Below are 14,450 nucleotides of genomic sequence, written 5' to 3' on the forward strand. Positions count from 1 at the left end.
AATACTCAGCAACAGAAACAATGTTTTAAGGTTTTTGAATCCAATGGTATTTAAAGTATGTTATAAATGTTGAAAAATTGACTGAATTTCATAGAATTTGTTAGAGTTTTTTTGTAGCCTGATACTAATCAGTCTCATTAATATCTTATTAAATACAGATTCTACATTTATGTATTTTGTTGCTCCAAAATACAACGAAACAGTTGTTGCCAGTTATTACAGAGTAAATTTTGGATCACTGGTAAAGTAACTGCACTTAAGTCACAATTGTAGTCTTTTTGTTCAACCTGATGCTTGTTTTATTGCCGAGTGCAAGTGAATTCAAAACAAGTAAATTTGCTTTCTAAAATTCTTTTTTTTTTGTTCTGGGGAGGACAAAGTGATTTCCCATTATATTTGTGCTAAACCTAATGCTAAGAGACATCAGCATGAAGAGATAACATCAATTTTGATGGAGTTGTTGACAGTAGAGAGTGATATTGATGGTGCTGTCCAGGCAGATCATGCCATACACGACTACCACAGGCAGTGCAAAGAGAAAGTAGAGTGCAGAATATAGTGTTACAGCTATTGTACCGTATAACAATAAACAAAACAACCAACCATTCACTATTTTACGCTACTTTCAACTTTCACTCCAACTATATTTAACTCTGTCTCTCAAAAGTGGTCAACATAATCAAGAACCACTCACACCTCGTTATTCTCTTTTCTTCCCTCTCCTGTCAGACTGAACATAGAAAAGTTTGAAAGCCCATACCTCCAGATTCAAAAACAACTGCTTCCCTGCTGTTATCAGATGCGTGAACGGACACCTCATATCCTAGGGATGAATTCCCGATCTTCCAATCGACCTTGTTGCAGCCCTTGCACATTTCTATCTTCACCTTGTCTGTAGCTGTAACATTATTCTGCACTGTTTATTTTTTCTTTTCCACTATCTGTTGTATTCATGCATGATATGATTTGCCTGAAAGATTTTCATTGTATCACAGAAAACATGACAATAATAATAAACCAATACGAAATGTCACATGCAATAAAATGTGTACGTTGTACATTGGAAAAGATGTTAGCTATTCAAGACAAAAATGCTGTAATCAGCTCCAGTGCCAAAACTTACCAGTTAATTCAATGTCTAAATTGCACCCATGAATCTTCTCTGAAACATTATAAGTTAAAAAAACCTTTAGAGAAGAGAGCAAATTTATGAACATATTTGATTAAAATTTAGAAACACAGGCAAGTATGTTTCCTCCTTAGTTATATGCTTAGTATATAATTCAAATTTCTTTTCTTTTGCCAATGGCTCTTTGCAACAAATCCCATTGTAATTGACTGCTATTGGCAAGTATTTTCCTTGTCTCTAAATAATCTGTGATTTATAACACACAAGAAAATTGGAACTTATTCTATAAAAGTGAGCAAAACAAAGTGCTGGAGTAACAGTCACGGTCTGAAGGAAGGTCATGACCCGAAACATTACCCATTTCTTCTATCCAGAGATGCTGCCTGACCCGCTGATTTACTCCATCATTTTGTGTCTATCTTCAGTTTAAACCAGCATCTGCAGTTCTTTCCTACACTTTGTGCTTTACTCTGGATTCCACCATATGTGATTCTTTGTCTTTTATAAAACTGACCTGGCCTACTTGCATAGACTTCAATTGATTTGTGATTTTTAATTGAACGTGGCGATTCTACGTAATGGGGTATATTACTCATTTTTAATTAACCATTTGTGTTAGTTCTATAGTGGAATTAATGCCACTTTAACAAAGATTTTGAAACCTGTATTGTAGGGCGTGCAAAATGACTTTAAATATCATAATTAAGTAATTTTGTTTCAATGTTTGCTCCTTATGGTAGAAGTTGCTAGCGATGATGGATGGGACTCTGTCTTGTTCCACCCTCCACAGAAATTGGGTATCAATGACCTGGAAGGACAAAGGGTGCTGCAAATAGCTGTTATCATCCACAATTTGTCCATGGAAGAAGGGAACGCCAAGTTATTAGCTAACCGAACGTGCCTGAGGTTTCTGCTGCTATGTGCTCACAGTAAACATGTATCACTTAAGCAAATGGGATTGGATACACTGGGAAATGTAATGGCAGAGGTAAGATTTTTGTTTTTCCATTTGTGGATTGAGCTAAGCTGCTCTATGTTGAATATGTTGGAATTGTAAAAAAATATGAAAAGCACTTATTGTTTGGAACTAGAAATATCTCTTATTTATTTAATCTCCAGTAATATTTACATTACGGCAGCATTTCAAAATGACCTTTCCATCAGAGGTTATGGATTATTCAATCTGAATATCATCTTGACATTGCATCGGTGTTCGGTGGGCAAATTATTTATTCACCACCATTTATTTGATTTCATGACAAAATAATAAAAGATATTGAAATACCCAACTTCGCAGTAGTTTGAATGTTGTCGGTCTGCAGGCAGATTCCTCACAGGATGAGGACGGAAGAGGGAAGGTGGTTTTAATATTTGGTTGGGTAAAAATCGTCTTATGGACATTAATTATTTTTATTTTTATGTTTTGATAAAAGCTTTTTTTTTAACTTGAGGCAGTTAAAGGGATTTTAATGTTTTCCACAAATTACACTTTAGGTTTCTGATATTTAAATTAGTTGAGTTAAGGAGGAATTTGGATACATTACATTTAAGATGCTTCAATTAATTTGAATTCAATAAATAAGGGGTCTTATCCATAGAACACAACATTTTGAGTATTAAATTGCATCTAGTTGATTTTTCTGGCGTGAATAGGATTATTGTATGCCATCTTGAAACTATGGCAGTTACCGAGCACAAAAATCCACACATGACTTGGAACGGCTTTGTTCACATGAGCTCAGAAGGAGTGGTGGGTGGATGGATGCTTCTTAACCCGGATGAGGTTATAGCCAATATCACTGGTCGCACAACAGGCCAATCCACATCAATGAACACGAAGACACCAATAATTTGGTTTATCTCTTAAAGAATTCTCATCTAGTTTGAAGGCAGTGCCCAAAGAGGCATTCTGCAGTAGAGAGTAAAGGAAAGATATTTAGTGTTGCTAAAAATACATTAACTGCTATATAATAGTCAAAAATTGTACAACATGAAACAGGCCCTTTGGTCCACTACGACAATGTTGACCATCATGTTTATTTATAAACATGCGGACAGGGCCTCCAGATTACGGAACATCACCTGAGCTGTGACATGCTGCATGACACATGCACTGTAAAGGATCTTGCAGAGGCCAATGACGTGGCACTAAAGTTTGCTCGCTATTGGCAAACAGTTGTGTGATGACACCATTTAAAAAAAATCTATACAAATCTCTGTTGCCTGCATTTAACTAATAGTACAACTCCCCTCCTCCCTCAGCTCCACTCCTGTCACACTGGAAGCATCAATACACCAGAATGCTGCCAATCTTGCCCATTCCTTAACATTTATGTAACTGCTACAATATCTCAATCCCATGCATTGATCCAGGCCTTGGGATTATTTATCATACTAATGAGGCTTCTTGCATTTTTAAAAATGCAGTGTGGTCTTATCAGACCTTCCACACTTCCTGTCTTGGCCTTCCTACTAGATTTGGTTGCTTTAACCAGTTTACAAAATTCTTTCAAAAAGGTTCCCACAACATCAGATGATACTAAGCTGGGGGGTAGTGTGAATTGTGAGGAAGATGCAATAAGGCTGCAGGGTGACTTGGACAGGTTGTGTGAGTGGGCGGATACATGGCAGATGTAGTTTAATGTAGATAAGTGTGAGGTTATTCACTTTGGAAGTAAGAATAGAAAGGCAGATTATTATCTGAATGGTGTCAAGTTAGGAGGAGGGGGAGTTCAACGAGATCTGGGTGTCCTAGTGCATCAGTCAATGAAAGGAAGCATGCAGGTACAGCAGGCAGTGAAGAAAGCCAATGGAATGTTGGCCTTCGTAACAAGAGGAGTTGAGTATAGGAGCAAAGAGGTCCTTCTACAGTTGTACCGGGCCCTGGTGAGACCGCACCTGGAGTACTGTGTGCAGTTTTGGTCTCCAAATTTGAGGAAGGATATTCTTGCTATGGAGGGCGTGCAGCGTAGGTTCACTAGGTTAATTCCCGGAATGGCGGGACTGTCGTATGTTGAAAGGCTGGAGCGATTGGGCTTGTATACACTGGAATTTAGAAGGATGAGGGGGGATCTTATTGAAACATATAAGATAATTAGGGGATTGGACACATTAGAGGCAGGAAACATGTTCCCAATGTTGGGGGAGTCCAGAACAAGGGGCCACAGTTTAAGAATAAGGGGTAGGCCATTTAGAACGGAGATGAGGAAGAACTTTTTCAGTCAGAGAGTGGCGAAGGTGTGGAATTCTCTGCCTCAGAAGGCAGCGGAGGCCAGTTCGTTGGATGCTTTCAAGAGAGAGCTGGATAGAGCTCTTGAGGGGGTATGGGGAGAAGGCAGGAACGGGGTACTGATTGAGAGTGATCAGCCATGATCGCATTGAATGGCGGTGCTGGCTCGAAGGGCTGAATGGCCTACTCCTGCACCTATTGTCTATTGTCTATCAGTGCACTTAACAGTGCATAAAGTTACCAACAGCATAGCAGATAAAGGAACTTTGTGGTACAGATTAGAATTTGATAAGATGTGAGCTGCCCAAATATAGGACATGAATTTGCTTAACTTTTTCATACACCAGTTCAATTTGCTTCATTAGAATCAATCAATGTGCATATTTGCAGTTAACAACTTTACTACATGACTTGCTTGGATCAATTCAGCTTTCAGGATTCTCATGTTTATTTTTCTCTACAGTTGCAATTGGATCCCATAGACTTCCAGAGTACCCAGGTGATTTTTCACACCATTACAAAATGCCTTCATTCTTCAGACAAGTGGTTTCGAATTCGAGGTACGTCTGCCATCTCTCTGCCTATCCCCCCCCCCCCCCCCCCCACCGTGAAATTTTGCTGCCTCCTCCTTACCTCCCAGCTCCTCTCCCCTCCCAGCTCCTGGCCTTTCTGTCCACCTCCGCCAAGCCTATCTAAGCTAGTCCCACGTTCCTCCTAAACCTTTCCTATCTACGTACTTGTCCAAATCTCTTTTAAATGTTGTAATTATGCACTTCCTCTGGCAGCTTATTCTGTGTACCCACCACGATTGTTTTGTTTAAAATCATTCCCCTCACTTTGAATTCTAGTTTTAGAATCCCCTACTCTGGGGAAGAGGGCTGTGACTATCTTATTTCTGCCCTCATAATTTAATAAACCTCTCTAACGTCATCCCTTAGCCTTCCATTGAGAATAAATGGAATAGATTTATTCCATTGAGAATAAATCCAGCCTATCGTCTCATAGGTAGTAAAGCTCTCTATTCCAGGAAACATCTTGGTGAATCCATGGGTTTCTTTCCAGTGCTGCCACTTCCTTCCTGCAGTGTGGCAACCAGAACTGTACAAAATACTTGAAATTCAGCCTGACCAATGTTTTGCACAGCTGCAATGTGATATCCCAACTCTTATACTCAATGTCTATGAAAGCAAGCTGGCCGAATGCTACCTTTACTCCCCTATTCACCTGTGTCACCATTTTCAGGAAGCTGTGAACTTGCAGACCAAGATCCCTGTGCACATCAATACTTCCGAGGTCCTTGCCTTTTACTGAATATGTCCTGTTAGTATTTGACGTCCAAAAATGCATTACCTCGTGTGTTCATGGATTAAATTCTATCTGCCACTGCTCCATCCAACTTTCCAATTGATCTATGTATCCTTTCAAAACCTTCTTCACTACTACTACACAATTTTTTGTGTTGTCAGCAGACTTGTCAATCAGCCCACATACATTCTCATCCTGGTCTTGCCAAGGCCATTTCATGTGTTCAATTTTCCCTCCAAGTTTAGTTTAGAGATACATCGTAGAAACAGGCCCTTCAGCCCTCCGAGCCCATGCTGGCTATTGATCACGCTATTGCTGTTCTTCCATTTTCTCATCCACTCCCTACACATAAGGGATCAATTAACCTACAAACTTGCACGTGTTATGGATGTGGGAGGAAACTGGAGCACCAGGAGGAAACCCACACAGGGATAATGTGCAAAGTCCACACAGACAGTACCCAAGGTCGAGATCGCACCCGGGTTTCTGGCACTGTGAGGCAGCAGCCCTATCAGCTGCGCCACTGTGCTGCTTCCTTACGTTCCCTCAGATATCCACAATAAACCTCAAAGGACTTGCACAAAACCAAATGCCTATGCCTGCAGATGCTTCCTTATTTCTAATCAATTCTTCAATTTCATTTTGGCTATCCCAAGCTATTTCAACTTTCTTACTAAAGTCGTTCTTGATCATCAAATATTTCATTGCTCTTTGAGCAGAATTTATCCTCTGACTGTGCTCTGCATTGCTTAATAAAGTCGAAAGCAAATTAAAACATGCAAAATTGCTTTGATATTGTTACGCTTTTCACATGGTTTACTCCATAAATTATATTGTAGATTCAGTTACTTAATAAGCCTGGAAGAGCTGGTAAAGCAATTCTGGCACAGAGTAGGCGTTTCGACATATTTCCGCAGCACCCCTGTATCGTGGCTTGAGAGATACTGATCACACCATGTGTTTGGGGCCAACAAATTGCATACCTATGGCCAGTACAGCATAGCTGATTGACCATGAATGACCTCAATTTCTTCAATAGTTAGTTGGGTGTCTAAGTTGTGTTAAAAGGATAGGCCATTTGGAGACCAGAACAAATCATATGAAGTAGGAGGGACTTTGGAGGGACACGGACCAAACGTGGACAGGTGGGATTAGCGTAGCTGGGACGTTGGTTGGTGTGGACAGGTTGGGCCGAAGGGCCTGTTTCCATGTTGTATCACACTCTGACTCTGTGACTCTAAGTAGGATAACTCATTTAGAATGATCGTACCTTTTGCACTCAACTACTGAAGTGTCTTCAAGGCACAGTATGATTATTTCAGACATGTAATGAGGGGGCACCTTCTTTGCATGATATTCAGAACTTTGGTGAGCAGGTGGCAATGGGTGCGACTTGAATTTGCACGATCACAACTTTTTAGTTTTAACTGTGTGATTCATGGTTTATCTGTTTTCTCTCGCAATTTATTTTTTAAATGCAAAGCCCTTTAAATGATGCATGTTAAGAAAACAGTGTTAATATGTCATATTAATGTTTAGCATTGATATATTTTCTTGATTTTAGGTATGGAGATCTTGGCTAAACTTTGCAAAATTGAAGAGAATGTAGATATTATCTGTGAATGTGTGGAACAGGAATCCTATCGTGAGATTGTGAACCATTTATCTCTCCAAGATATATTGCTGTTACTTGCTAGTTTGGAAGCTCTGTACATGCTATCAAGTCTGGGAGAGATGACCTGCACCAAAATCATCAAAGTGGAAAGAAGTATTGGTAAGTTGAAATGTTGAAATGTGGGTGATGCCTGCTTTTTAGTCACAAAGGTAACACTGTGATATTAGTAATCGTTTTTTTGTATATAGATACTTAATTAGAGAAAGATTGCAAGTCTAAGTTCCCCATGGTTTTATCTCCATTCATTAGTTGGTACTTTAGAAAATGTTTGTCCCTTGGTGAGAGATCAGTATTGCCATCAGAAATCTTGGCTCATAAGATGTAATGCTGTCTCCTGGTGCCTTATTTTAAGGATCGAAAGGGAATTTCTTTGCAATTCCTAATGTTTAAAAATTATAAGAACAAGAAATATAGATGGGTTGAATAGGAAGAATGCTGAAATAAAAACACATGGGCAGAGCAATCGGGTACCTATACACTTAAGTGCTTATGTGTATACACCAAATATATTGGTCCCATTGTCCTGGGCAATTCAAGAAATCTTGTTTTTGTTTTTGGAAAATACAGAAGCAAGCATCATTTCTGTTACTAACATGTAAAATTTGTATCTTCAAAAGAGTAAAGTTTGGTGGAATCAATTTTGAATATATCTCCTTTATGTTGACATACAAGAGAAAGTGCTGCATTTGTAATAGATGGTGAAAATCATTTAAAGTCTCATCTGAAATTCCACAGAATAAATAAAAAAAATAGTGCAGCCCTTTGCATTTAGGTGTATTTCATGACTTAAACCCTCAAAGGCCTGGCAGTAATATTTATAGCACCCACATCCAGTCACGTATTCCCAGACTTTCTTAACTGCAGAAATGGTTGTTCTATCATTTTATTCACAAAATGCTGGAGTAACTCAGCAGGTCAGGCAGCATCTCGGGAGAGAAGGAATGGGTGACGTTTCGGGTCGAGACCCTTCTTCAGACCAATTGCCTTTAATAAGTGACCAAAATACCATCACTGTTTCTGAATTTTACAGAATATGCCTTCCTTGTGCTTTTGCTCTTGGCTAACCAGGGCCATATTGAGGTGTGGCAGTCAAATCTGTGCACAGTGCCCCATGTGTGGTGAAACTTGGCTTTGATTGGTTGTAATGTAACTTCTATCTTCTTGCACTCCAGCCCCTCAGACCCCAGCGAATAAATCCATTTTGATTATTGTTTGGATATTTAGGGTGGGGCAGCAGCACAGCTGGTAGAGCTGCTGCCTCACAGCGCCAGAGACCCAGGGTCGATCCTGAACTCAGGTGCTGTCCTTGCGGAATTTGCATGTTCTCCCTGTGACCATGTGGATTTCCTCCAGCATCCCTAAGACACGTGGGGTTGTAGTTTAATTTGCCTCTGTAAATTTGTCCTAGTGTGTTGGGACTGGATGAGAAAGTGGGATAACATAGAACTAGCATGAACGGGTGATGAATAGTTGGCGTGGGCCAAAGGCCTGTTTCCATGCCTTATCTTTCAATCAATTCAGTCACATTTTTATGGCCTACACATGTTAACCCTTTCATCTTTTGGACCTCAACTCATTCTACTTTAACGATTACTTAAATGCACAGCTTCTCATCTTTGTATTATGAACAACTTTACATGGTTTTCTATCACATCTATCGTATAAACCATTCAGAAATGTAAATTGTTTCATCCAAACCACAGATTCTTATGGATTACCTTTAGATGCATGTGGTTCCACACGTTCTGCTACTCAATTTTATAACATTTTCTAAACCGATGAATAATTACCCCTAAATTCTATGAACTTCAAGTTTTTCATATGGAGAATTGTATCAGATGCCTCGTCTGTGTCCTTATAAATAATATCTCCAGACATTCTCCTACCTGCCTCATTAGACACCAGTTCAAATTATAAAACATTTGCATTTGTCAGTCTACTCTTGAGGGAACCCCCGTCCAATTAGATGAAAAATATTTTAAATCATTATCTGGGAAATAATATGGGAACCACAACAATAACTGTCTTATAATTTCCTAACTTCCCTCTTTTTAATGTTTTTAACTAGCAAAGTGAAATGCAATATTTTCTAATCCAAAGAAATGATACCTGAATCAAATTTGAAAGTTATAAGGACATCCGTGATACCTCTGATTCCTCTGATACCACATGATCTGTGATTCTCTTCAAGCTATGGGATGAAAGGCTTTTAGCCCAAGAAATTTGTCTCCTGCTTTCTCAGAAGTCCTGGAGAAAAATCTAAAACCACTTATGTTAATTCAGGTGGCTGCTGATTTAAAAGCAGGAATGTAGGCTTCTACTTTTGAAATTCTTCTTTACTAATCTATTTGTTCTGTATGTTTGGCTTAATATTGTTTGCAGTATGCCCATAGGTATAAGATGTTCTGATTTATATGGAACTTTTTTGATTTAATACTTTACTAAAAAAAAAAATCTTCAGATCAGCTTGTATGCCTGGTGTCTGTGGATACACAGAACTTCCCCCCTGATGCGCTAGCAGCGGTCAAGGTAGTTGAACAGCAGGGCATTCCTCGACCAGCATCCGAAACCACTCGGTCAGTTACGTCAGACAATGTTTCAAACCACAACGCCCCTGCAGCAGGTATAGTATTTAATTCCATTGCAACTTGTTAAAGATTTTGGCAATATTTAAGATCTTGTTAGTGTTTAACTAGTGTGTGTGAAATACATAAGATGAAGCAAAGAAGTCTTGGCGTTATTAAGATACAGTATTTCGGAAAGGTGCATTGTGTAGCTATCTATTTATCTTGTTTACATAAATCTAATCTTGTGATCAGAATTATCCATCAGTTCTATTTGGATATTGTATTAGGTAACATCACCTAATCTCGACCTGTACTGTGGTGGAGCAGCAGTCATGGAAAGGGGAAATTGAATTGAGTTTCTATTTCTAATCTCTTAAGTTAATTGTGCTGATCTGCAAGATTGCATTTGTGTTCAAGCTATTTTTAATCCTATGATTTCAGTGGTTCATCTCAAACCTAATGCTAATTCCAGCACTAAACTTGCTTGCTATTGAGGATTTTTTACTAGAATATGAGGAACTAATTTAATAATGCGCAAGTTAATGTCGTTCTCTTACAAATTTAACTTTTAGTTAGTTACTTTTATGGATTTAGTTGCTACAGAAGAATAATAATTTTCAGAATTGGAAGAGATAACTGCAGTTCAATGCAAAGTTAGCAAGTGTGACTACTGATCAATAGAACCTGCTTATTCCAGCTAAATTAGAACGGATTTTGTTTGACTGCTGGTATGTCTTCTGATTTCCAAAGCACCCAGACCAGTTGCTGTCCCTCCTGTTGGCCTCTTAGAATTGGACAGTGAGACATTTACATGCCAGTGGTAAGTGAAATTTGTTTTTATAAAGTCTTTTTTATTTCAGTATAATTGTGCTATTTCAGCACATTTTCTGCATCACTTTCCTTAAGAAATTCTTATTGAAACCATTATCTAGTTTGGATAGTTCACAACAGTATCATAATTTTATTAATGTCTGTGACCTCAAATACTTAATGCCATTCTATTCTCATAAAGCTACCACCCCACCGTGATGAGTTGTCTTTTCTCTCTAATACTTTAATTGCCTCTGTTAATTCTTCAATGCAACCTAGTTTCATGCATTTCACTGCCTCACTGAACTAGCCAACGAGTCTGAGCATATTACTGATCACACCAGAACTTCTAGCAAGGTTGCCTTTCAGCATAAAGGAGAACTGTTTTTATTACTTTATCCATGGGCTGTAAAGCTAAATTGTCATTTTGGTTGAATGCATGAGGTTAAAGTAGCAGTACATGCATTGACTGTTGAATTTATCTCTTTCCTCCAAGTTCTTTGAAATTATAAGATAGGAGCACAAAAGAGGGTATTTGGCCCATGTGTCTGTGCTTTTCTTTTGAAGGAACAATCAAAAACAAAGTTCACTGCCCTGCATATTTTCCATGCTCTAAGTTTCATCATCTGCTTCATGCAGTTATTCCCTAATATGTTTCTGAATCAACTAGTGTGTCTGGCAATACAGCAGCTCCTGTTTAAGAAGAAAAAAATCCAATCCCATCTCTCAATTTTAGTTGCTGTATTGAATAATATTGCCAGTGACGTTCAGTTCTTGTAAACAAAATAAAAGTTAATGACCCGTCAACAATGGCACTGAATCAAAAAATTGTTTATTCCTTAATCAGTCAAGAACTTCATGTTATTGTAACCATTCTGTCATCTCCATAAGTCGGTGCATTTCAATGAAATACACATTCCTCGCTATTTTTGTCCCACTTTTCTGTAAAATAATGTTGCTTCTGCCATCTCCTTTGATCTTTTCCATAACTTGACTGTCTTAGATGATAGTAGATCAGAACATTTGAGCTCATTGTTTTGGCTTTTGGAAAGAACAGTTATCTCTCCGTGTGCTGCCTCCTGCCTTCGTTTTCGTAAGCTGTAACTTCACGCATGTTTTTTTCAAATGATTTCTCAAGTATTCTCTTTTAATAAAATTCAAAAAGGACAGCATTTGCGAAATGTAATTGTTTTGATTTAGTGATCATGCTAAATGTTTTTTGAAACCAAGCTTTGTAAATTTCACGTTTGCCTATGTTATTTGTCTATGTTACTGTGCTGGTGTATGGGGATTGCTGGTCGGCGCGGACTTGGTGGGCCGAAAGGCCCATTCCCGCGCAGTATCTCTAAACTAAACTAATGTTTAATCTAATCACTGCCAAGTTCCTTTTTCGAATATTGCCCATGACCCGAGTATACTCGGGGGTGGCATTGAACAGGTTAAACTCTAGAATACATTTTGAATCTTTGTCTGAAATTATTATTCTTACCAATTCCTATAAAAATGTTTCAAGCCACCTGTCCTTTACATAAAAATCTGCATAAGGTCGTGGATTAAATTAATAGGGTAGAAAACACAACATTGTTTGGGAAAGCACAGCCAATGCAGGAAAATTTACTGTCCCAAGCTGCAAATACGTAGATTTACTTTAATTCCTTAAGATATTCCACTTCCACACCATTCCAAATGGCTCTAATGGGAATAGAAGATGAATGTCGTAACAAGTAATTTTTGTTCTGTTTTAGGTTGAAAGCCAACTTTGAAGAAAGTGCAGATAGTTCGATCTATCGAGTGGACCTATATTCTGAATACCTCTCACTGTGCAGTAAACTTGGAAGTGGTGCCATTCTGACATCTACAGGGTTTACTAAATGTCTCCGGTAAGTTGAAATCTAACTGGAAGTGCTCAAAGTATGTATCAAACAGAGAGTCATCGTTTTCCTATTTATATTAAGTGTCATTTCAGATGAGGGTTATAAAAATGACAGATTTTAACTGACTTCATGATGCATACGGCTTGCACCACTACTGCCTTCTTTCTAAGTCCAAAATCCCTTTTTCTACCACTATTTTAGAATCACTCGATGAAGCTTTTATTTGATCCATTATTAAGAACTTAAAGCAGTGCCTCATCGATAGAACTGAAGCAATACCAAACATATAAAGTATCATTTAAAAGATCTGATTAATTAAAACTTTTAGATTATTCTGTGCCTGAGTGGATGTTAGAATGTTGAACAGGCCAGAGATTTTGTCAAATCTTAATTTAATGCAAGTTCAGGTATACACTGGGCATTTGAATAACAGAACAGAATCTCATGACTGAAGGATCCAATGGCTCTTCACATGCATTTTTGATTTTGAATTCTGTGCAATATTCATCAAGTCTTAAACTATTTAAAGTGAAGGGAAGGAAGGAGGTAATCTGAAGCTAGTTCCGGGATATGAGAACTGGGCAAGTGGAATCTGTGTAGGAAGGAACTGCAGATGCTGGTTTATACCGAAGATCGACACAAAATGCTGGATTAAATTATTGGGTCGGGCAGCATCTCTGGAGAAAAGGAATAGGTGACATTCCCGGTCCAGACCCTTCCGCAGATTGAGATTCAGGGGAGAGGGAAACTAGAGGTATGAAAAGGTTCAAAACAATTCAGAGCCAGCACCGATGACCAAGGAAAGTTGGAGTCCACAATGTTCCATTGTTGGGTGTGGAAGAGGTGATAACGAAGGGATACGAACAGTAAAACTAGCAGGATGACCAGGATGGGGGAGGGATGGAGACAGTGGGAATGCAAGGGTTACTTGAAATTGGAGAAATCAATATTTGTACCGTTGGGTTGAATGCTGCTCAAGCAAAATATGAGTGGAATATCAGTACAAGAGTTAGGAAAATTAATCAATAATTTAATGTTCAGAATAGTTATGAAGTTGAACAAGGTGCATTAAGCATGGAGTAAGGGAAAATTCAGGTGAGTTGGGATCAAAAATTGGTTGCCAAAATAATACTTGAAAATTGGAACCTTCAAACGATGAACACTGGGTATAAATGCATTCACACAAAGAGTAAAGGAACGATATTCAAAACAGTCTGGATGACTAAATGTATACGGTTAAAGTAAGTCAGATAAATAATGTTTAGGAAAATTAGAAGGTTCATTATACTGTAGTGAGTCAAACTAAATGTATTAAGAGTTGATCATAAATAGCGAATGAAGGGCAAAGAATGGACAAGATAAGACTCGTAACTAACTTTAAGAAAGGAATACAAAAGATTTTTAGGAACAAATAATTAGTAAGAGGGTATCCAGGGGATTGTTGGGTTGATTAGAAATCAAAATGTAATCATGCAGCGATTGTACTAATAAACTTGCATCAAGAGACCAGGATGCTGACGATGTAAACAGTAAAGGATGACCTTAAAAACTTGGCAGCTTTCCAAATAAAGAAGTAACGGTCCAGATTGGAAGCAAACGGGTATTGAGGACATACCTTGGATATGGAGAATTGAAAATGTTCCCTTTTATTTTAGAGGGTGTGGAGGAATACACAGGGTTATTAGCCATTAGTGATGGGGAAAATACATTAAAACAATAATCCGGGAGAAAGTTAATTGGTATTTAAGTAAATGTACATTTTGTAAATGATATTCAGCAAGGATTTATTTAAAGCAAATTGTTTTACCAACTTGATCTATTTATAAGCCACTTTTGCAATGAGAATTGTAGTGTCAATGTG

The 14,450-nt window shown here is 38.2% G+C and overlaps 1 protein-coding gene across 2 annotated transcripts in view; it reads left to right on the forward strand.

Moving 5' to 3' along the window:
- LOC144605506 (AT-rich interactive domain-containing protein 2-like) overlaps positions 1-14,450 on the forward strand; it is a 150,779-nt gene that overhangs the window by 101,643 nt on the left and 34,686 nt on the right. The window contains exons 8-13 of one of the 2 annotated variants that reach the window (XM_078420863.1): positions 1,870-2,117; positions 4,822-4,918; positions 7,228-7,437; positions 9,800-9,961; positions 10,656-10,725; positions 12,461-12,595. In XM_078420863.1, coding sequence (XP_078276989.1) covers positions 1,870-2,117; positions 4,822-4,918; positions 7,228-7,437; positions 9,800-9,961; positions 10,656-10,725; positions 12,461-12,595 — 922 coding nt within the window. The remainder of the gene's footprint in view (positions 1-1,869; positions 2,118-4,821; positions 4,919-7,227; positions 7,438-9,799; positions 9,962-10,655; positions 10,726-12,460; positions 12,596-14,450) is intronic. The other variant, XM_078420865.1, reaches the window with a different exon arrangement.

This window comes from Rhinoraja longicauda, chromosome 24, assembly GCF_053455715.1.
Source record: "Rhinoraja longicauda isolate Sanriku21f chromosome 24, sRhiLon1.1, whole genome shotgun sequence".
In the NCBI taxonomy this organism is placed as follows: Eukaryota; Metazoa; Chordata; class Chondrichthyes; order Rajiformes; family Arhynchobatidae; genus Rhinoraja; species Rhinoraja longicauda.